We start from the raw sequence: 23,813 nt of genomic DNA on the forward strand, positions 1-23,813 counted from the left end.
CTCATTACAACCTCCTCCTTACCCCTCCCATCTTGTAAAAAAAGGTGGGAAGCTTGAATTCGCTTCAGAACTTTGCTGGCTGTTTGCAATGCATTGCAATGCAAGCAGGCAGTCAGCAAAGTTTGCAGAGATTCCCGCCTAATTTACAGGATGGGAGGGGTGAGGAGGTGTTTACAGTTTAAAGGCTTATAGTTTAGTTGGGGCTTTTATTTTCCAGTTGCTGTTGGGGGGGGAGTTAAAGGTTTAAAGGTTAGGGGCTTGACTGGGAGGGGGACTGTTCCTGTTTAGTGTGTTTTAAAAGTTTGTTGTTGGGGGAGTTTGAGGGGTTTTTTTTACTGTTTTTGGTGGGGGGGGGGCTTTTCTTGCTTTGATTGGGTTTTAAAGTTCACTGTTGGTGGTTTGAGTTGTATTCTAGCTGTTGTGGGGTGGGTGGGAAGGAACTATTCCTGCTTTGATTTTGTTTTAAAGTTCACTGTTGGGGGTTTGAGTTCTGTTCCAGCTGTTGGTGAGAGGGGGGAACAGGTACTGTTTTAAGAGTGTGTGTATTTGGGAGTTGTAGGTAGGGTTCACGTGGGGGCTTGCTTGTGGGTTCTGATTTTATTTGCTGTGTTTAAGTGGTTGGGCCTGAGTTTTTAATTTCAATTTAATTTGGTTATTGCGTCTTTGCTCTGTCTGTCTGTCTGTCTGTCTGTTGGGGAGTTGTGGGTGTGATTAAGAGGGAGCTTGCTTGGTGGTTCTGGTTTAAATTGCTGTGGTTGAGTGGTTGGGCCTGAGTTTTTAATTTCAATTTAACTTGCGAATTGCTTCTTTGTTGTGTGTGTGTATGTGCATGTGTGTAGGGCAGTTGGGGTTCAGAGGGGGCTTGCTTGTGCATTTTGGTGTTTTTTAGTTGTATCGCAGATTACAGCTGTTGTTAGAGTTGATGTTTGTTGTTTGCTACTGTTGTTGTTCTGTTGGTTTGCAGTTATAGCAGTGTTTGGTAAGTTTACTTTGGTTTCCTCAGAGAAATTAGTTTTGATTTAAATAGCGGACTTGTGATTTAGGTAAGCTAGTGGTACCCTCTACCTAAAATAAATTGTTAGGGAACGAAGGCTAGTTTCCCCCATTAAATAGGCTTCTGTAGGATATGAATCAGTCAGAGTAAGGTTGGGTTCTGTTCAAATAAAAATAGGGTACCCAATTGTAGTCCCTTAAGTAGGGTTTCCCTGCCCACCTCTGGCCCCCTTGGAGCCAGACCGGGCACTTTTTTTGTAATAGGCTTTCCTTTATATTGGGGTTTAGGGCCAGCTTGATTCCTGAAGAGGAACTCAGCTGTTGTTGTGTAGGTTTAGGTTCCCAAAACTAAATAGGGCCATTTAAAAAGATATTTGACTGACCATCTGCAGTAGTAACAGAGCCACAAGAAACATAGATTTAGAAATAGGTAGATAGGTTTTGAAACTAAATTGTAAATTTGGGGTTCTTTTATAGAAACTTAAAAACAGGTAGTTACTGTAGGTTCAAGGAGGGGAAAGAATGGCTGATAGGAAAGCTGAGAGGGGGCCCAGGGGAAAGGCCAGAGGAAGTCTAGAGGGGTGGAGGGGAGGGGGGAGTGCTGCGGCTATCCCCCCATCTGAGTGGAGGAGGCCCTCCCCTGTGCTGCTGCCGTTCACCAGCTTGGCAACAGGAAGAGGGTTCGCAAGGCCCTCTTTCCTGAGGCAGCTGCTGGAGGGTCACCCCCAACCCAGGTGTCTGAGGCAGGGGCTGGCACTGGGTAGGGGCCTGCTGCCAAGGCTCCCCCTCCTCCAGCGGTTGAGACACAGCTGCTGGAGGAGGGGCAGCATGTGGTGTCTCCTGGGATGGATGTGGGACACATGACTTTTCCTGTGTTCCCACTCACCCCAGGGACCCATAGGATGGGGGAGGAACTTCAAGAGGAACCCCCTGCTGGGTGGTCCTCCCCTGTTTTCTCTGAGGCCAGCAGCAGGTCTCTCACAGCTGTGCAGGAGGAGAGGGTGCTGGAGGAAGAGAAAGAGACTGTGGTGGAAGAGCCCACAACTCTGCCCCTTCATCCACATCCATCTCCAACTGCCCAGCTGAGAGTGGGACATGGTGTGTCTGGCCCGAGCACCTCACAGGAGGTGTCTCATGGGGGGCCTGTAAGCACCTCCCCTGTGCGGTGTGGGGCCTTCATTACCTCTGATATCTGGAGTCACTTCCAGAGAACGGAGGACCCCCCGGTTTGCCCAGTGCCGGCATTGTAGGCAACAGATCAGTCACGGGAGGGATGTGAACCATCTATCCACGTCTGGAATGCGGAACCACCTGAAGAGGCAACACCAGGCGGTGCTTCTTCGGGGGAAGAGTTCAAGTGGCACCACACAGCTGCCAGCTAGCCAGAAGGAGGCAGGCTCCTCTGGTGCTCTCCCCCCACGGGTTCCTGTAGGGCAGGGAGGCCAAGCCTCTTTGACAGAGATGCTTGGTACGCAGAACACTATGTGTCCAGAGGGGGAATCCAGAAGGCGAGCAGGCACATCACGCACTGTATCATCAAGATGACTGCCCATGATGGCCAGCTATTCTCCCTAGTCGATCAACTCGGCTTCCAGGAGCTGCTCCAGGATCTCGCTCACTGGTACACGATCCCTGCTCGCATGACGTTGAGCAGGACCATGGTGCCCTCGTTTTACAGGGCTGCCAGGGACCATGTGAAGGCACAGTTGTCCCATGCTACCGGGAGAACTGTGCACTTCACGTCTGACATCTGGATCTGCTCTAGTGTGCAGCATTCGTACCTCTTGCTTACTGCACACTGGCGACAACCCAGGGACCTTTAGGGTGGGGGTGGGGTGCCCAGCGTTAGGCAGGGATGGATGGGAGACCACCGGGCCAGCTACTGCAAGACCTTGCTCCACACCAAGGTTCTCGACGTGTCACACATGGCAGAGAACATCGCGGCCACCTTGAGGAGGGAGTTGGATGGTTGGATAGGTGAGGACACTGTCACCATGGAAAGCATGGTGACGGATGGTGGCCAGAACATGGGGGCAGCAGCGCGGCAGGTGAGCCACGAGCGCATTTACTGTGCGGCTCACAAACTTCACCTAGTGGTGAAAGCTGTGCTTGGGGTGGGCTTTTCCCTGGAACCACAGGACCCTGCAACTCATGACTTCTAGCATCTCCTGCAGAAATGTCAGAGGCTCACAACTCACTTCTTGTGCAGTGTGAAATCCACTCACGAACTGTGCCAGAAGCAGGCCAGGACAGGGTGCAGGAGCATGTCCTGATCTCTGACATAGTCACTCGCTGGAACTCCACCTGTGCCATGCTGGAGCGCTTGGTGGAGCAGCAGGCCGCTCTTGAGGTGTAGCTCTCAGAGTGTGATGCTTGGAGGTAGGAGGGTGAGTTCAGCCAGGAGGATTGGCTCACCATCTCCCAGACAGTGGAGGTCCTGAAGCCCTTCAAGGACTTCACTGTAGTGGTCTCGTCTGACATGGCGACCCTAGGTCTGGTCATTCCTCTGGTGCACACGCTCCAGAGTTCACTGGCCTCATTTGTGGACCAAGACGCACCACGTGCAGACACTGTTCCAGTGGTGTGCACGCTCGTGAGAAGGCTGCAGCCGGGCATAGCTGCCAGGCTAATGCCTCTCACGCAGAAGGAGTCGTACATGTTGGTGACCATGTACTATCCGTGTATTAAGGGCACTTTCGTCAAGCGGGACGGGAACCTCACCCAAGCCAGAGATGCCCTCTGTGCGTGGGTGAGGCATAGGCAGGCCAAGAGGGGCCACCTGTCATCAGAGGGGACAAGCAGGGAACCCAGTGCTGCGGGTCCCTCTTGCACCCCTTCTGAGCAGGCTCCCCCCATGGCCACTTCCGGAATGTCCATGGAGATGGAGATGATCCGGCGGCCCCTCTGGGATCATGAGTGGTGTGAGAGAGGATTCGGCGGAGGCAGTGGTCCGGGACTACCTTGCACAGCCCTGCGAGTTGCTGTCCACCAATCTGCTGAGCTACTGGGCCAAGGAGACAGTCTGGCTGGACCTCTCCCTCAAGGCGCAGTGGCTCCTCTCATGCCCTCCAAGCGTGGAGAGCGAGCATGTCTTTTCCTATGCAGGCGACATTGTCAGCCCACATTGCACTCGCCTTCGCCCGTGGAGAGTTGAGCAGTTGGTCTTCCTGAAGGTCAACTCTCGGCTCTTTGATTTCTCAGGAGTGGACTTCCAGAATGAATGAGGTGAGCTCTCCTTGTGGCCTGCATCCTCTGCGAGTCTAGGACCTGGGGAATCACGCTCTTCCCTATAGTAAAGAAGTAGAAATCCCACAAGAGGAGGGTGGGTCTCAGTAAATAAGTAGAAATCCCGCAGGAGAAGAAGTAGAAATCCCGCAGGAGGAGAGTGGGTCTCAGTGGCAAAGGGAATGCACCCTGCAATTTGGCTTCCCTCCCCGCAACAAGGGGGGAAAAAACCCTCCAAAACTGTCACAGCCACTGTGGGCACAAATTTATTCTGATATTTAAGGAAACAGGCTCCAGAAATGTTGATCGCCACTGGAGGGAGAGACAGGTTAGAATAGGGACTTTCACAGTAGGAAACTCAGAGTAGCAGCCAAACTAAGCTACTGCAGAGGACAATGTTGTTTAATGTTGTTTAATGTTGTTTGCTGTTGTAAAATGTAAAATATTGTATACAGTTGTTGAAATTAAATTTAAAATGTTCATGTTGAAGGGGTGGGGGAGGAGTGGGGCAGGTAGGGATGGTGCGGGTGGGGGCCAGCTGATGATGGCTACCTTCAAACACTACCTCACAGAGGTGTTTTCCAGTTCCGCCTGAAGCTGGCGGGGCATGGGTGGGGGGACTTCTGCAACCGTGCTCCGCAAATACCATTGTGTTGTGCTTGTGGTCAGGTGCTGTTCTGCTCTGTGGTGTTTCCTCACTAGCTGAACTCAGAGCCCAGCTACAGAAAATGACAATGGTTCTGCTGGACTAAGTTGCAAGAGTGTCCCCCAGTTCATTTTGGTTTGGGAGGAATGGCTGTTTGTCTTCATGCTGTGAAACTTAAATCCAATGAATAAAATTTTTTGTAAGCAATTGTGTGTTTCTGTGATTCCCTGGTTTGAAGTAAGCTGTGGTACTATCTAGGAGACTGTTGTGATGTGTTGTGCTGTGCCTTCATGCTGTGAAACTTAAAACCAAGAAATAAAGTGTTTTTGCAAGTAATAGTGTGTTTGTGATTCTCTGGTTTCAAGTTAGCTGTAGTACTATTATCTAGGAGACTGTTGTGATGTGTCACGTGCCTTTAATGCTGTAACTGAAAGCAAAAAAAATTTTTTTTGAACTTGATTCAGTGTGTTTGTGTGTGGTTAGTGTGTTCTGGTGTGGAGGTTAGTGTGTTCTGGCATGGAGGTTAGTTCCCATCACAGGGAACAATGGGGAGTGGCTGGCCAGCCAGCTCTGGGGGTGGTGGGGAACTTAGGGGTGCATGTCTGTGGTTCAGGTGTGCTTTCCCAGGGACGAGCTTGCACTCAGGAGTGTGCCCTCCACTGGGGCACCCCTGGTCTGTGCATAATTTGCACTAGAAAAAGACAGTTTAAAAGTTCTCATCATAGAGAATAATGGGGAGTGGCTGGCCAGCCTGCTTTTAGGGGGGGGGGACTTGAGGGGTTTTTTGGCTCTGTGGGGCTGTTGGGGGGTATATTGAAAGGGGGATTATGCCTGTGGCCATGGATGCCACATTCCATGTGTTCCTGCTGTGGGAGCCTGTATTTTCCCATAACAGGAACCAATGGAAAGTGGCTGGCCAGTTACTGCAGTGGTGGTTAGGATTTGGGGGGGGGAGTGTGGTTCTGATGGGTTGCTTGGGGTGTGTAGTGTAGCCGGACTGTGGCTGTGGCTGTAGCCATTGGCAGCCCCAATCCATGTGTTTCTGCTGTGTGGGAGTCTTCCCCACAGTAGAAATAAAATGGTGTGGTGGGAGAACCATCTTTAGGGGACCATGACATGGCCCCCCAAAGTCCAATCTCCCTGAAACTTGGGGAGGGCATGGTAGGACAGGTAGGTGCCCCTAACATTTGGTGCATTTTGCATGCAAAATGCCACCCCAAGCCACCTAGAAAGATCACTTGTTTTTCCCACAGGGAATAATGGAGAGTGGAGGAGGATGGGGCACCTTCTTTGGGATGCCATAAAATGGCCCCTCAAAGTGCAATTCCCTGAAACTTGGAGAGGGTGAAGAGAGAGGTAGGAGCAGGTACCCTGAAAATTGGGTGCATTTTGCTTGCAAAATGCCACCCCAAGCCACCTAGAAAAATCACTTGTTTTTCCCCATAGGGAATAATGGAGAATGGAAGATGGGGGTTCCTTCTTTGGGGGACCAGAACATGCCCCCCCCCGAAGTCCAATCCTTCTGAAACTTGGGGGGTGGTTAGAGGAGTTAGAAGTTCCCCACCTAGTTTGGTTTGCTTCATAAAGAACCCCCCGCCTCCGGCTCCTGGAAAGCCGCATGTTCCCCATTGAAAATAACGGCCAAATCTTTACGAAGCAAAACCAAATCTTTCCAAATCAGGTATTCCAAAGCGGCTTGCCGCTTCAGAATTCCCTTTATTCCGAATCTTTTTCCTGATTCGGGTAATCCAAATCGGGAAACCTGAATTACCCTGGCCCTGCACGCCCCTAGTAGTGATCAAGCCACCCACTATCAGGAGTGGTTCATGTTAGTCCCTTCTCTCCCACACACACAAAATACACATTTTACCTAAATACAAGAGTTTACTTTTCTCATACAGGACCTATATTCTGGAATCTTTACCACAGTGTCAATTTTGAGGAACTTCTAAGTGAAAACGTTTTGACTTTTTCTTAGCTTCTTATGCAATTTCAAACTCCATAGATAACTGACATTAGCTTAAAACATATGACAATTTACCACCATAGTTTTGGATTGGAAAGTTGTAGGCTGAAAATTCTCTCAGTCCCATAGACAGTTTCAGCAGTGCCTCATAAATGGACAGCTCCAAGCAGAAAGAAATCACAGAGTCACACAGCAAACAAAAACTGGGCCAACCAATCCCACCCTTTCTACACAAAGCCGGAATGTGTATTCTCCTCACAGTTGAAGACTTTCCAGGAAAGCTCCACATCCTGAAAACTTTTCCTTACAACCAAACAGGAGATTTATGGCTGAATCTCCCAACATTTTTAAAAATAAAGCAGGAATAGTCAGCAGGAACTACTTTTCAGAGCACCTGTGGGAAGAACACTGTATCCTTTCCTTGCATCGTTTTCTCAACCCAAATCACCACAGTGGGGTAATATTACCCCAATGAGACAAACTGCAGACACAGGGGATAAGAAAGTAGCGGTGGGGGAAAGGTTTCCCAGCTGGAGGGGGTGGGAATAGAAGCCTTCCATATCTGTATTACAGTAAACACAATGGGAGATCAAATAGGTTTGATTCAGATTAAATTTTCCATCAGAACAGAAATTTTCTGCCTCCTCCCACTTTGCGCCCACTAGCCTTCACAAAATGTTACTCCTGGGGGATTCTGAAGGACAAGATGAAGGGGGTCTGCAGGGGAAAGGAGTAATCTGTGGAAAATGCCAATTTAGTTAGATCTAATCCATTGGGTGGACTTTTTGCAAAACTTGTAGTTTGGCCTTCAGCTCCTATGACATGCCCCCCCCCGACTTAGCTTAAATAGCACTAGAGCATTTTAAATTCAAAAATAACAAAATATTTAATATAGAAGTGACAGGTCAGGTGAAATCAGGGATTTACTGCTGGGCCATTTCCTTAATACTCTCATAAGAAATTACAAGATCATGGGAGATCAAACTGTAAGACATAAGACAAGAGCTGTATCTAGGAATCATAAGACATTAAAACAGTAAGAAACTTACTAGGCTGAGCAAACAAACAAGGAACTAATGAAGATTCTATAGGATAGGGACATTAGGGACACGGGAGCAGAGACAAGTACCAAAATATGCCAACAGCCATCTTAGGACTATGATATTCAGGAGGAACATAACAGTTATGGAGGCAGCATCCAATAGTATACCCTCCCAAGCTCAATCAATGAAAATCCTATCAAAGTCCCTTACTTTCTAAGACTTCATTAAGATATTAACTGTACATATTTTTAAACCCTTCCTCTATGACCACAAAACTGGTTATCTTTTAGTCAGATCCTACATAAGTTTCTGTGCCCTGCAGGATGTCTAAAACATGAGCAGTCAGGGAGACCCAGTGAGAATTAAGCAGAAATGGATTATAAACAGGCCAGTATGTTTAACCTATGGGTAGCTGGCTGAGATGGCTGTTGCTTGTAGATTATGTGAACAATTTGGGGGTGGCTCTTGGAAAAGCTTATTGGTGTAATTAATAAGAACACTTTCTTTTAGTTGCATCTTGTATGCAAAAAGTCTTCACTGCTAGACTCAGCTGATCTGGCTTCACTGAGCCATGTTACTGTAACCTCAAGGTTAAGGAAATATTCTTTACACAGGGCTGCCCTTAAAGACATTCCAAAAATGTCAATTATTGCAGAATGCAGCTGCTTATGCAAGGATTAGGATTTCCAACAGGATTTGATACAAAAGTATACTTCATCAGGTGTTGAAGATGGGAAAAAGCAGCACTACCAGCAAACTACTGAGGGAAAATGGGACTGAATAACTCTGAAACAAAAAACACTTTGTATTTTTTCTCTCCACCTCCCAACAGAAGCGGATACGGACACGTTCTCAAATTGCAAATCTAACGGTGAGTGAATATATTCGCAGGTTAACTACACATGATATCCCCTTCCTATGCCCCGGTTGCAGGCCTTCTGATTGCAACTGCATAGGAGCAACTGCATAGGAACTACTAAGTATTCAAAAGGCCCTTAGAAGAAAAGTCCATTGTATCCTAAAATAAACTGAGGAAAAGCATTCAACCCATGGCAGCTATGACCATAAAAAAGTGTCTTGGAAACTATTTTATGTAAGTCACTAAACAGTAAGTATCAGAACATACACACAGAGATATATACAACAGAATCTCAGAATATAGTGGATTACATTTAGAATCTAGCTGACAGTGTTGGTTAGTTATTTGAATCAAGGACAAGGAGAGACCTGTTCAGGCCTATTGGCTTACAATGAAGGATAGTTATGTTACAAAACGGTACACCCCCCTGCTGCCTTAAATGCTAAAAAAGAATGTTATGTCAATTATCACTCTTAACCAAAGGCCAAAGAAACCAGAAACCACAAGTCAAAAGGAAAAAAAATAGTGTTTTATTAACTACCACACTGTTATAATACACTTTAAACGTACAATAAGGTAGCCTTTAAATTTGAGGTGGTTTTAAGAAATGAACAGATTTCCAAATGTTTGTAAATAAGTGAACTGCTGTAATTATTGTACTTTTTTTGTAAAATGATATAGCACTTACAGACCGGCTATGCAAATTAAGTTTGTACATTTTTCTATAACTGCAAATATAAACGGTAATTAAAAATAAAAAAGAATTCAGCTTAATAAAAAAACATATATGTTTATCAGTTAAATGTACTGGATACATACAATTTAAGGGGGAAAAGCATAAAGGAAAGATGTGGACATTTAAATGCAGATCAACTAACCAAAAGAATAACAGAAGAAAGCCTTGAAAAACTTAATTTTCTATGACTAATATTAACGTGGTTTGAAGTACTGTCCCTATGGAACTGGTTTTCCATCATTTGCATATGTTTTATTGGTAATTTACATGATGGCTTTTAAGGCCCTGACAGACAGGTATTTTTGGAGACGATTAGATAAAACCATTGCTGAAATGAACATCCCTTGGTTTTTGGTCCTCCAATAGTCAAGAAAAGGGATCTTTCTTAATATCTGTTTCACCACCCAAAATGTTGCAACCTGTTTCTCTAAGCCTCTGAATATTTTTAAGCATTGGTTATATTGCCCAAATTGGTTATTGAAAGTATATTAACAAGACATTATTTTGGCAAAATTAAACCTTAAACATGGCTTTTCAACAGGATTTAAAAGGTGACTATCCCTAGAGTTCCATGTTAAAATGTAATTTTCAAAATCTTACAAGAGTAATGCTTAAAATATTGTACATAGTTAACCTAATTAAAATAATTAGCTTCAAAATGACAACTTGATGAGCTAAGTAAAGCCTACACTATGTAACATTTGCTTGGAAACTTGATTTGTCAGTTATGCATAATAAAAATTCCAGTCATCAAGAAAATTACAAAATTTCTCTTATCATAACATGATTTCTTTTCACCAATCAACTTTTATCTTACAATAGATAAATACCAACATGTTCTCATTTTTACACTAAACCACAAAGGATTGATGCATTTGATTAGACTACCATTTCCATCGTTAAATTTTTTTATACAAGTTGGTAAAATTTAATCTCTTCTAGATTCCAAAAGTACCTACAAAACCCATGCAATTTTACCATTTTAATATACTATGGAATATCATACAAAGTAAGGCATTTCAGTGTCGTGTATAACCAAGTTACTGTCAATCCAAAAATTTTTGCACATCAATAAAAAGATATCTAAGAACTTAGGAACAATATTTTTCTCACTACTGTATAAAAATAACCACAATTAATAGGTATCTTGTGTAATATTTATTCCATTGTCTCATTTCCAGAAACAGTAACAAGCTGTAAAGGTATTTCAGCGTTGGTAAGAATATCTTGATTGCTGGTGCCAGATGTATTGACAGTTCCTATCCCTGAAACAGAACCTTGTTGAATATTAGCAAGGATAAGTGTTGTTCCACCTGCAGTAATCAAAGTATCCTCTGGTGTTGCTTCTACCGATGCCAACACTGTACTGCTGGCATGAATAGCTTTTTTATTTTGATGCGTTTTAATGTGTTTGGCAAGATGGTCACTTCTCATGAAGCGTTTTGAACATTCCGGGCAGACAAATTTCTTCTCCCCTGTTGAAAACATAAAGGACAGTGATTATTCACATCAATACACGAAAAATACACATGACATGACTGAAGCAAATTTATCTTCAAATTTTTACTACACATCTTTTAAGAGTATTGCTACAAAAAACTAAACTGAAGGCTAAATCTCTCTTCAAAACATGCCCAAATTAACAGCAATCAGCAAAGCACTATGCATTTAAAATATTCACACCTCCCCCACCATGTGGTTTTCAAAAAAATTTCAAAATACAGCAAAATAACAAACTACATTTGTTTCAATTTTCAAACAGAAAAATAACTATATTTGCAAAAAATGGAAAAAGTTCCACAAAACAACCACCACAAAACCCCTGCATAAATAAGGAGTTTTCACCCAGTGCTTGAAACTCAGCAACATTAAGAACATCACATGAATTAGTGCCGGGGGGGGGGGGCGGGGTTCCACAAATAAGGCATGACAAAGAATGCGAAATCAGATTATTTTAACTATCAGGAAGGTTTTCAAGCTTAACATGTTATTCTCCCATCACCCACCCCATAAACAAACATAGATAACCTGTATGCGTTCTCCTGTGTCGCTGTAATTCATCACTGCGGGTAAACCTTTTGCCACAGAACATCCAAGTGCAAATAAATGGACGCTCTCCAGAATGCCAGCGGAGGTGAGCTCTCAGGTGAGATGTCTTTCCGTACACTTTTCCACAACCTGGTATGTGACAGATGTGCTGTTTCTTTTTCCCCAAATTAGTGCCTCTGTTAAAATGTACATTAAAACAAAGTTGCTGACCATGGTATTGCCAGACAATTTAAAGCAAGTAATACTCGCTTTAAGCAAAGAGCCACTACACAGTCCCTAGTCCCCTTATTAGCTACTGGCCTATTTCCACTAGAAATGCAAGGAGAGAATTCCCATAGCTATAGGTCTGGAAATCAGTGAACCCCCTCACTTTTGCCTCACTGATTCTAAGGACATTTACTACATAGGAAGCCAAAGTACACACCTTCCACCACCTTCTTTACAATTAGGACAGGTGCAAGCAACTCTTCGCAATCTTTTCCCTTCTTGGTGTGGCTGGTCCCCTTCTTCATCTACCACCTGTACTCGCAAATGCGTCAGATCATTGGTATTCAGTGTCGAATCACCAGCAAGCTGCCACTCTTCAGGATCAGGCTCCTCTTCTTTAATCCTAATATCTGAGGGGAAAAAACCAAATTGATCAAAAACTAGCCCATTAAAAGGGAGAAGCAAACCTTAAGGATCTTTCACCTTTAACATACATAGTGTTGGGCTCCAGCTGAAATGTCAGGTGCTCTTGGCGACTACCAGTACTGACATCAATTCTGAACTTAAAAGGCACACCTAGCTACTGAGGTTTCAAATACCAATACAAAAAAGTTTAGCATTACAACTGTTACCATTAAGAAAAGTAATTGCTTTGCTGGCTAGAAAAGATACATTTTGCATAGAAGAATGGGAAGAAATGGTATCTTTGGTTTACTACCAAGGACTGTTGGAAACATTTTAGTATAAAACTTACACAAGAACTCTGGTTTAAATAAACAAATGCCTTTGTTTGTAAAATAAAAGGAATACAAAGCTGAAAGTAGGTTACATGCTTATTAAATTCCTTGTAAATTATAAACTGCAGGTTGGATCCAGTGCAAAATTTCCACTCGAGCTCTTGCATAAATGGAATGCAAGAAGATGACTCCAGTAGCTGCTTGCACTGTCAAACCTATTGTGTCCACACTGTGAAGATCTTGTGCAAACAATTTCTGGGTACTATAATATAGATGGACAAAACTGCTAGGTGTTGCACCAGAACTTGCTAAAGCAAAACTGTGCCAAATCAATTTATGTTTCCATTTACATACTGCTGGATCCAAGGTTGTGTTTGCAAGCCTTATGGTACAAGAGTGCAACTGAAAGTAAGATCATGACTGCCTAAAAAAGGCTGGCTGGTCTAAGAGCAAAAGCCCAAATTAAATTATTTAACAATGGATTCAAAAGTGTATGTGTGTTTCAATTAATTTACATATGCAAAGAAACTCTAACCGTAGAGCTTGTGAAAGACAAGAGGAGTTGGCACACGTGCACTAGCAGTAGAAAGAATTTCTATGTTCCAGAGAGAGAAGGGCCATACAAAGATCCAGACTGTCTGCACATGATGAACCACCACCACTTACACTAACAGCGCAATCCTATGCTGAGATATTCCACTCTAAAGCCATTGACTTCAGTGGACTGAGATTGGAGTAACTCCACACAGGATTACACTCTAATGATACCCAGAGCAGAGCACCACAACTCTCATGCATGTAAACTGAAGACCAGTAAACAAGGTGTCATTATTACCTACCATGTGCCTTAGCTGTAGAGCATGTGTTTAATGCTGCAGCAGCTTCAGAACTACATTAAAGCTCAGCATCATGGCTAATCAAGGAACTGAGCTCCAGCCCTTCCATTTTCCTGGAATTTGTGGCTGAAGAGGAGGCATGGAAGTGACCATTCTCCGATACACAGCCATCTTAGGCCAAGAAAAGAGAAGTTCCTTTTCCTGTTTACAGAAATTTCTATATGCCTATAGCAATTCAGTTACTACAATTCTCGATTCCTGATCTTGTCCCATTGCTAAGGGATAGGCAACCAATGAAGCACCAAAGATTTAAAGATCTCATTGTGAGACACAGCCTGTTAATTTCTTTTGCTTACATTTCTAAAAGCCACCAGAGTGTCTGTACAACAGTTTAGACAAGCAAAACAAGCTACATGATAATAACTATACATCACATTTACCAAGAGATGTGAAAGTCCAGGAAAAAAAAGTTTCCCCAGTTTTTCTAAGACCTTTTCTTCAAATTTTCTGATGAAAAATTGGAAATTTGGGGGAGTACTGAAAAAAATCTCTTGTGAAATATTCTCTTTTAGAATGAGTGAAACTTTTTTAAAGACAACATAGGCATGCTGTAGACATAAACCGTTCTTAAATCCAAGACGCATTTCTGCACATAATCTTCATGAGAGGAGCATTCAAGGTTTTTTCAACTGTGTATACCTTCTGTTGTCTTTCGGACCCAACGTTTCGCTTGTTTTTGACCTTTTCACCTCTCCCTTGAACCATTGTGACACATATGCCCAAAGACTGCCTAACAAGTAGCTTATTGCCCTTCCTTGAAGAAGAGAAAAAATAAGGGGCAGAAACTGCACCAAATCCTCAGAGGAAAACTCTGAAAATTTCACTGAAAACTGAGCTCTCTAATCAGACAGCAAAAAGTAAGTTACATGTGCAAAGGTAGCACAGAGTGTATCAAGCTTGCAATTTTCTGTCAAGTATTAGGTCTATTTGCAATTTTGCTTGTAGAAAACTAAGGCACTTATAACTTTTAAATTCCATAAATATGTCAAATATTGCAATTTTATATCCTAAGTAAATTATAAATGATACATTTCATATTGTTCAAGCAGAAAAATTAGTTTGACAGGAGAGTATTGAACGCATTTTAATTTTTCCCAACATTTTTCCCGGGAGGGGTGTCTTAAAAATACATTTCCCTTCAATGTTGCTTGCTTAAGAAACTGCTGCAAACCAAAAACACTCTTATTTAAAAATTACAATGATTATTGCATAATTTCTGCTCCTAATACAATAAGTAGCTATTTTGTGCACCATCTATAGCTACCAAGTGTTCTGTCAAGTTAATTTCAAACAGGTGAGGGATTTACAATACAATCCTGAACAGTTACACCCTTTTAGGTTCAATGAAATCAATGGGGTAACTGAATAAATCTGTTAATTACACTTGTACAGCATGCATCATTCTCCTTTCCCTTTCGTCCTGTGAGGCAAGTTAGGCTCAGAACATATGATTGGCCCATGGTCACCCAGCAAGCTTCGGGACAAGTGAGGGTTTGAACCTGGGCCTCCTAGATCCTAGTCCAACACACTAACCGTTACACTAAGCTAGCTCAGTAGTTCGGGAAATACAGTAACAAATTAGAGCGAACAGATGGTACAATTGTCAGATACTTATTTGGATAATACATGACAATTTTTTAAGTGGACATGGAAGTAAAACTAGTCTCCACATTTGTAGATTCCAGAAATGTGGAAAAATTTTCCAAATTGGATATTTTCCCCAGTGCTTTATTTGCCTGTGGGGGGTGGGGGGGAGATCCCATTTCTAAAAATTAACAGTTAATGGATGCTATTGCCAATACAATATTAGATAAGCTTGGCAGTTTGAAAACTGTAATTAATATTTTTCCAGGTTACTATCCCTAGGAATTGTGTGAGTGTACATATGTTTTATTGATTTGTAAACCAGGCACTGGGGGAAGAGGTTTGGAATCTTAAATACATAATAAACCAATTTTTTAAAAAACAGGAATTCAACTGATTAGATGTACAGGTCAAATCAAAACAAATGCTAAGATCCATATTTATATGTCTATTCTCACATGGTGAGAATAGTCACCAATATGATATAGAACTACTAAGTAATGCAAGTGAAGTGATAAAAAACAATAGTGAAACTGAGGTGCTCCAGTGACCTCTGTGGAGAGTTATATTGTGCTGAAATAGATTAAGTGGGCAGTTACACTCGCTACAGAGCATACAGTTCTTTCAGTGAGCTAACATTATAACATTATAGTATCAACATTTCTCAGTGCCCTTAGGATTTTTCCTTAAATTTAAACAACGTAGGGAAGTCCATGCTATATATTGTCTTATAAAAAGTTAAAGTATTATCCCAATAAAAATAATTTCCACATAAAGCTTTGAATTTATTTAAACATTTAAGACACGATTTCCCCCTCTCAATCAAATACTTCAGTTCAAGTATTTGTTACTATTTGGATGTGAAATTCACATTGGGTCTTTTAAAATTTGTTTATTAAATAGAAATAGAAATAAACTTGTTAAATCATATCATGCTCTATTATGGGCATTGGAGAATTTTCTGGAAAATGTTAGTGAAAGACTTTCCAATTCTAATTTTTTTTCCAGGAAACCCACATCACTGGCAGATTTCTTTCTTTCTATATTTGAATCATGCCTGCCACATGGATATCATAAAAGAGGAATTATGGGAGCATAAGAAAACAATGATTTCATAAAACGGAGACAGGTATCACAAGTTCATAGACATGACAGCCATGGCATGCAACAGTAGTATCGTCCATCAGTCTCAAGACACGGATCATGCTTCCAGAAGTGGTTATAAGACAAGATGCTTCCTGAGCAACAAGAAAAATAGTGTACATGTCAACTCACTTGACATCACTGACTGTGTCCCATTAAATTCCAGCAATTTCAGTAATATTTATTTTCACATTGTGTTTAGGATCCAGATGATAGTAACCGTAAACAAAATGACTAAGGGTCTTAGGAGTGATAGTGATTTAATAAATCAGATGTCCAGGTGGAACTTTGAAAGATAAGAGAAGGACCTCTCTTTACTCCAACTTTAGACAAACTACATTCACTGAAGTTTTCCTTTCCATTTATAGCCCTACACAGCATATTAACACGCTGTTCTGGAGGGTCCCCATAAAAGCACCACTATGCCCAAAGACAGGAAGAGCAACATGATTTATGAGCGTTTAATCTGTATTTGCTCTGACCACAGAGAAGTGGCTTTTCTGAGACAAAGAAAAAGCTAATATTCCATAGCATGGAGTTAAGAATTCTTGTATTTCTAATGATAAACTGAATGCAACTGATTTTAGGTCAGAAACATCTGGCTAGTTTAATCTTCCAAGTACTCATTTCCAAAAATGCTTGAAAATTTAAGGACTAATTCATCAAAGTGTAAATAATCTTCACTACTGTAAGAGACAAAGTGACATCTATAATATAAACAATTAGCTCAAATTACACTTCTGCACAAAGTTGCATAGCAAGAACAGCAAAAGACTGTGTTTTGGGTTTTTTTTTGTTTTTTCATGTTTACTAATACAGTAATGAGCAATCCTATCAATTACAATATTAATAATAAATATTACTACCGACAAAATATTTATAATTAATTATTAATAGGAATTATTGTTATGACTAGAAGTTATATTGACAGTGGGTAGAAATGTAACTATGTCAAAATCTATTTTATAAATATAGAGAAATAATCGCACAGCAAGACTTCTTGGGAAGTTAGAGTTCCCGCCCTAAACCCAGACAAATCTTCTATTTCCTCTTCAATAATATTTTGTCCCCTTTTTGTTATTTATATGTTTATTTATTTATTTTAATTTTAGATAAATAAAAGAATAATTATGAGATACTTAACAGAAGAGAAAAAATAACCCCACCCCAATTTCCCTCCCCCTCTCACCCATCCCTCCCCTTCGTCTTATTCTATAAGTTAATGAGACTTAAATAAGGTAAAATAGTAACAATCCGTAACTGTCGTGCTCAGGTTAAGCAAGACAGTTATCAGCCTAAACTAACTACTTTGTTACTTAGTGAAAGGAGCTTAGAACTATTTTAATTATTCTAAATTGGTTCTCCCAACCCCTATCCCATAACCTCTAAGAAGTATTTAAATTTACAAAGATACATATAACATCTATAAAGGTATATTAACAAAGATTACTACAGCTTCAGTAAGAGTTAGATATGTTTGATGGGGATTTTACTCCCTTTAATGGATGAAGGTGATAATGAAGGAGGCATTTTGCGCTTCTGCAAAGCTCTGTCATACTCCATGGGTGAAACAAAGTTCAGAGTTTGTAGGAATTGCTTCCCCGATAATTCATTTTCAATTATAACATGTTTTCCCTGTGATTGGACAAGCAGGTTTGTGTAGTTCACCCATCTGTAATTTATATTTGCCTCATGCAGCGCCACAGTTATTGATTTCAAAGCTCTTCTTTTTTCTAAAATCTCAGCTGGAAGGTCAGTGAGAATGATGAGTGGAGTACCTTTATAAGATATAGAGCCATCCTTTCCTGCTTCATTAAGGATTTTCACTCGTATTCTTTGATCAGGGATTTCAATTAGCACATCCCTTGGACTTTCTTTTTTTGTGTGTTTAAGAGAGCCAATCCGGTAAGCCTTTGTTATTATTGGTGAAACCTCCAATTGGAGTTGATGGGAGAGCCATGTGGGTATAAAGGCTGTAAGGTCGACATTACGTGTAACTTCCTCATTCAAGCCCCTAATCTTGATGTTCCGCTGCCTGGAGAGTAAGTCTAATTTTAACATTTTTTCTTTAAGCATATCAATTGATGCTTGCTGCTCCCTCAGATCGTTTTCTGCCACAGTGCTCTTACTGAGTGCTGTATCAGCTTTTGAATTCACTATCTGTAAGTCATGTCGGATTTCAGCGATCTGATCTGCCAGGGGCTTGATAATTAGTGACATCTGATTCAAAATATTATTTTCTAGCCTTGCTAGTTTAGTGTCCAGAGACTCAGATGTTAAATCCTGTGGTGAAATGGCAGTTAAAGGAGCGGTTGCCATTTTAGTTTGAAGTGAGATAGAGCTGGTCTCCGTCTCTGGCGAGTCTAGTAACTGAAATAGATTTTTAGTTTTCCTTACTGTCTTAATAGATTGTTTACTCTTTCCTGAATCAGATTTTCCCATTGTACACGAAATTGACTGAGTCTGATGCAATGTTTTTGAAGTTTAAGGGTTCAGGGTTGGAGAGCAAGTTCAGTTGGCTTCCATCTTCTCTGGTTCCGAAGCCACCAGCAAAAGACTGTTTTGAAAGTTGAAATCCATTTTCTCTCTTCCACTGATGACTGGTTGGTAGAATTCCACAGGATATAGAGGAAGGGCAAACATTCTCAAACCATGTCATGCACACAACGTTTTACGTCTTTCAACTGCAGTTCTTTGTGCAGATTCAAGTGATACTAGAGATTTCCCAAACTTCCAGAAGAAGCCTTTCAGGTGTCTTGCTGCAGGGGATACTCAAAAACACATATGTGAACCCTTTTCTCAAATTATGTATTTTACATAATATTTACCATTGGTAGACGGGCTCATTTTCTCTTGTACACACTGATACACTTCAGAGAATACAGATAATTTATTTTATTATTATTATTTCAACCCTTCAACTAGCAGTCAAGCCTGTGCCTCACAGAAGGCACTGATGCTACAGCCATGGAAGGTATCAGGCAAGGTGATCAAGTTTAGTAATGAAATTAAATCATTTGACATGGAAACAGAAAACATTTTTCAAAATCTCTCTGCCATCTACATCTACTTTAATTACAGGTTTCTAAGAGTGAATCTTTTTTCAAAGCCAAATTCATAGGCCTCAGAGGCAAGATTCATAGGCCTCCTCTATTATTCCCAAATGTTTTCAAAGAACCAAGTTTTAAAACTGAAAAGAATTTTTCCTTAGGGAAAATAATTTCCAGGAAAACTGCAAATGTACCTGTTTAATACAGAAAGGCTACTACAACTGGTCAAAGGGTGACCACCCACCTCCTATGATATATAAACCAATTAGAATCATTCAGGGTATCTGGGCATGTTTACTGTATGATGAGACTGCCATCCCCCATGATAATCAACACTGTTTTCATTTCAGCATTTCAAGCACTGGAATACAAGTTAGTCCAGGAAGGTACAAACCCTGCTGAGGTTAGTCTGGCAAGTAATTTGGCAATTCTCTAATAGCAATCAACAGCAGCAGCCCGCATCCTGCCATAGGCTGGTGGAAGTTCCTCCAGCCTATGGAGACTTCTTCCAAATTAAGTGGCTCTTCCAGGGGAGGAAGGCTTCTGACTTTGCTCAGTGGAGTAAGTAAATGCACTTGCCAGTGACCCAGATAGTCAATAACTAGGTAGGATGGAGGCTGAATCAGGTTTTGTTAGGTGAGAGACAAAACAAATATATAACCCAGTAAGACAAAAGTAGCTTTGGAGTTTTCTCCTTTCAAAACAGAAATCAGTAAAGCTGGCTGAGCTGTGATGGTGATGACTAACACAGGCTAGTTCATCACAAACCCACGGCCAGCTCAAATCTGCTCCCTTTAGCTGATCTCTGCTGGCCCCTGCCTGCCTAGCATTCCTGCTTGCTGAAAATTTACAGTATCTCCTGGGATCACATCATGTCAGTCTACTGTTTCACTGCTGAAATCTGCATGTTATAAGAGGTTGTGTCCAGCACAGAAAAAAACTATTTCATTGCAACTGTCCTGACACACAAGTTGTGGCTGCCTCACAAGGGTAAGACACCCACTTGTGTTAATGCAAAGGCCTGCATACTGGAGTAGTGCATCCTTTATCAAAGTCTTTATAGAAGATTGAGAAAGAACATTAACTTTAACATTAGCATGAAAATTTTAAAAACGGGCCAATTCCCAGTTAACCTAGACAGCAACCGTTTAAGATAGTTCTCACTTTTCAGCCCCCGCCCCCAACAGTTCCGTATGTGCTTCTCACTGCTCCACATGACATCAACTCAAAGAAGGAGACAAAGATGCTGCAAATATCTATATTGAGTGTAGGGAATGGAAGATTTATTACTTACCGAGAAGCTTCCTTTCTTGGTGGTCCATTAGTGGGGCAGTCAAGACGCTGGGTAGCTCCTCCTTCTTCATAAGCAGGGTCGGACGAACAAAGTTGCGATCCTAGGGGGAGAGGCTCCCAGGCTCTTCAGTTCCTTTCCAAGCCCTCACAGTTCCCCACAACTCATACTAGGCTCTCACCACCTGAATTATACAACCATAATACTAACAAGACAACTTTATTCATCATTTGTAACACATGAACACTTCAACGATTAAGTAACTTAAACTGGTCCACTTAGGTCTATTCTTTTAGCTGCTCATCCCTTCCCCTTTCATAACTGGGTGGGTTACGACTGCCCCACTCATGGACCACCAAGAAAGGAAGCTTCTCGGTAAGTAATAAATCTTCCATTCTCCTGTGGTCCTGAGTGGGGCAGTCAAGACGCTGGGATGTATTCCTAGTAATGAACCATTGCGCGAGTGGACTAAGCTTCCAGGACGTGCTGAAGCACCCTTCTGCCGAAGGCAGCATCCGCAGAAGCAATTTGATCTATTCTATAATGTTTGGTAAAGGTGTGTACTGACCTCCAAGTCGCTGCCCTACAAATTCTCTCCAAGGATGGGAAGGATCTATAAGCGTCCGAGGTGGCCGTCCCTCTCAGAGAGTGGGCAGTAATCCCCTTTGGAGGGGTTACTTTCCTAGCCTTGTACACTAAACTTATGCACTCCCTGATCCACCTGCTGATGGTCGAAGAGGTCACCTTGCTCCCCACTGCACTCTGTTTGAACGAGACGAACAGATTTTCTACCTTACGAAACTGCTTGGTTCTATCAATATAGAAACTCAGTGCACGTCTAACGTCTAGTTTGTGCCATTCTTTTTTCTTCTCGTGCTTAGGGTTGGTACAGAAGGATGGCAAGACTATATCCTCCCCTCTATGAAAGGCTGAGTTTACTTTGGGAATAAAGGAGGGATCCATTCTAAGAACCACTTTATCCTGATGGAATGTACACAATTCCCTATTCACAGTTAAGGCCCCTAACTCTGACACCCTTCTCGCCGAAGTCAGGCCAACCAGAAACCCTGTTTTTAGAGTCAATTCCTTAAGAGAACAAGTAGCCATGGGCTCAAACGGTTCTTTAGTGAGCGCATTTAGCACTAAATTTAAGTTCCAAGTCAGGAAACGGTGCACTTGGGGCAGATTAAGCAAGGCAGTCCCCCTCAGAAAGCGTTTCACATGAGGATGCTTAGTAAGAGAGGTCCCTTTCTTGGATCCTCTGATGGCTGAAATGGCTGCTACTTGTCTCCTCAGCATGCTTGTACTGAGTCCCTTGTCCAGTCCGTCTTGTAAGAATAAAAGAATCTGTTTTATGGATGCCAACATAGGATCCAGTCCCTTTTTCTCGCACCACTCATGAAACACCTGCCACGTCCTGTTATAGCTGTGATTAGTGGAGCCTTTCCTTGAAGCTAGCATTGTGCAAATCACCTTTGGAGGGTAACCTAAAGCCTCAAGCTGGCCACGCTCAACTTCCAAGCTCTTAGCTTTAGAGCCCTGGGGTCCGGGTGTCGGATCTCCCCGAGTTATGAGATCCTCCCTGTAAGGAAGAATCCATGGTTCTGCACACGTCAGTCTCTTCCATTCTTGAAACCAAGGCCTCCGTGGCCAGTAAGGGGCGACTAGTACGACCTCTGCCCCCTGATCCACTATCTTCTGGATTACCCTGTGAAGGATCTTCGTTGGGGGAAAGGCATATAGAAGGCCCCGAGGCCAGTCCTGGGACAGCACATCCACTGCCATGGCCCCCGGGTCTCTGTATCTTGACATGAATCGTGCCACCTGGTTGTTTCAGGTCGAGGCGAAGAGGTCCACTACCGGCGTCCCGAACCTCTTGCATATCTGTGCGAAGACCTTCTCGCTCAGCTTCCACTCCAACTGGTATATCCTGTTCCTGCTCAGCCAGTCCGCTAGGACGTTCCGTTGTCCTGCTACATGGCTTGCTTTTATGGACCTTAGATTTTCTTCTGCCCACCAAAAGATCTTGTCTGCCTCTTTGCTCAGGGTCCTGGACCTGCTGCCTCCTTGCCTGTTTATATAGGCCTTTGCTGTCATATTGTCGGTGAGGACCATCATATGCTTCCTTTTCAGACTGTCCGTAAATTCCAGGAGCCCGTTCCGTATTGCTCTGAGCTCCAGGAGGTTTATGCTGGCCTCTGCCTCCTCAGGAAGCCACTCCCCTTGAGCCAGCTGTCCCTCCATGTGGGCACCCCAGCCCATCAGGCTCGCGTCTGTTGTTAGAGTCACTCTCTTGGGTTCCCTGAGGAGAGAACCCTCCGCGAACCTGCCCGGCTCCATCCACCAGGACAGGTCCTGTAACAGTGTGAGAGGAATTTGCACTCTCTTGTACCATCTGTGAGTGATGACTCTTTGAAAGGGTTGCAAGATTCTCTGTAGAGGCCGAGTATGAAATCTGGCCCACTGCAAGACGTCCTGACACGACACCATCATTGCTTGTAATTTGGCCAGTTGCATAACCTCCATTCACTCTCTTTTTCTGAACTGTCTCTAACATAGTCAGGATCTTCTGTTGTCTCTCTGGAGATAGAAACATCTTGCCCATCAGTGTGTTACACCCAGGTGTGAGATTCTCTGCGTCGGGGTAAGTATACTCTTCTGGCGATTGATGATGAAGCCGTGATTCTCCAGACAGTCCATGGTGGTCTCCACTGCCCTCTGGGCCGACTCCCGGGATGGTGCCTTTATCAGGATGTCGTCGAGGTAGGGCGACATGGCTACCCCTTGTACTCTGAGGAAGACCACCAAGGTTACCAGGACTGTTGTAAATACCCTTGGGGAGGATTTCAGACCGAAGGGGAGGGCCCTGTATTGGTAATGCTCCCTGTTGTAGGCAAAACGGAGAAATTTCCTGTGTGAAGCCTTGATAGGGATATGCAGATAGGCCTCCAACAGATCTATGGAGGCCAAGAAATCCCCTTGCTGTAAGGCCCCTGCAGTTGACTTCAGCGTCTCCATCTTGAACCTCCGGGATCTTATATGGAGGTTCAGCCACTTCAAGTCCAGAATGGCACGCATGTCCCCGTTCTTCTTTGGGACCATAAAAAGAACCAAGTACACTCCCTGCTTTTGAAGATGTGCAGGTACCGGTTCTATTGCCTTGATCCGAAGGAGATGCCTGATGGCTTCCACTATGTTCAGGTGCTTTGCTAGAGATGGATTCCTGAGAACTTGGAGAAAACGCCTTCACGGCACCCTGTCGAATTCCAAGGAATAGCCCTTGGACACTATTTCCAGTACCCAGTTGTCTGAAATTGTTTTCCTCCACTGAGGTGCGAAGTCCTGGAGACGGCCTCCGACCTGTTCAAGCATCCGCTGCACCTGATAG

General features: G+C 42.8%; 1 protein-coding gene across 2 annotated transcripts in view; it reads right to left on the reverse strand.

Moving 5' to 3' along the window:
* Positions 1–9,239: 9,239 nt before the first annotated feature.
* The window catches only part of SP3 (Sp3 transcription factor), a 39,203-nt gene continuing 24,629 nt past the window's right edge, over positions 9,240–23,813 (reverse strand). For both annotated transcript variants that reach the window (XM_054970459.1, XM_054970458.1), the window contains 3 exons: positions 11,942–12,134; positions 11,497–11,693; positions 9,240–10,943 (listed from right to left, as the gene is read on the reverse strand). In XM_054970459.1, coding sequence (XP_054826434.1) covers positions 10,627–10,943; positions 11,497–11,693; positions 11,942–12,134 — 707 coding nt within the window. In that variant the 3' untranslated portion in view covers positions 9,240–10,626. The remainder of the gene's footprint in view (positions 10,944–11,496; positions 11,694–11,941; positions 12,135–23,813) is intronic.

Source organism: Eublepharis macularius, chromosome 2 (assembly GCF_028583425.1).
Source record: "Eublepharis macularius isolate TG4126 chromosome 2, MPM_Emac_v1.0, whole genome shotgun sequence".
Taxonomy (NCBI): domain Eukaryota; kingdom Metazoa; phylum Chordata; class Lepidosauria; order Squamata; family Eublepharidae; genus Eublepharis; species Eublepharis macularius.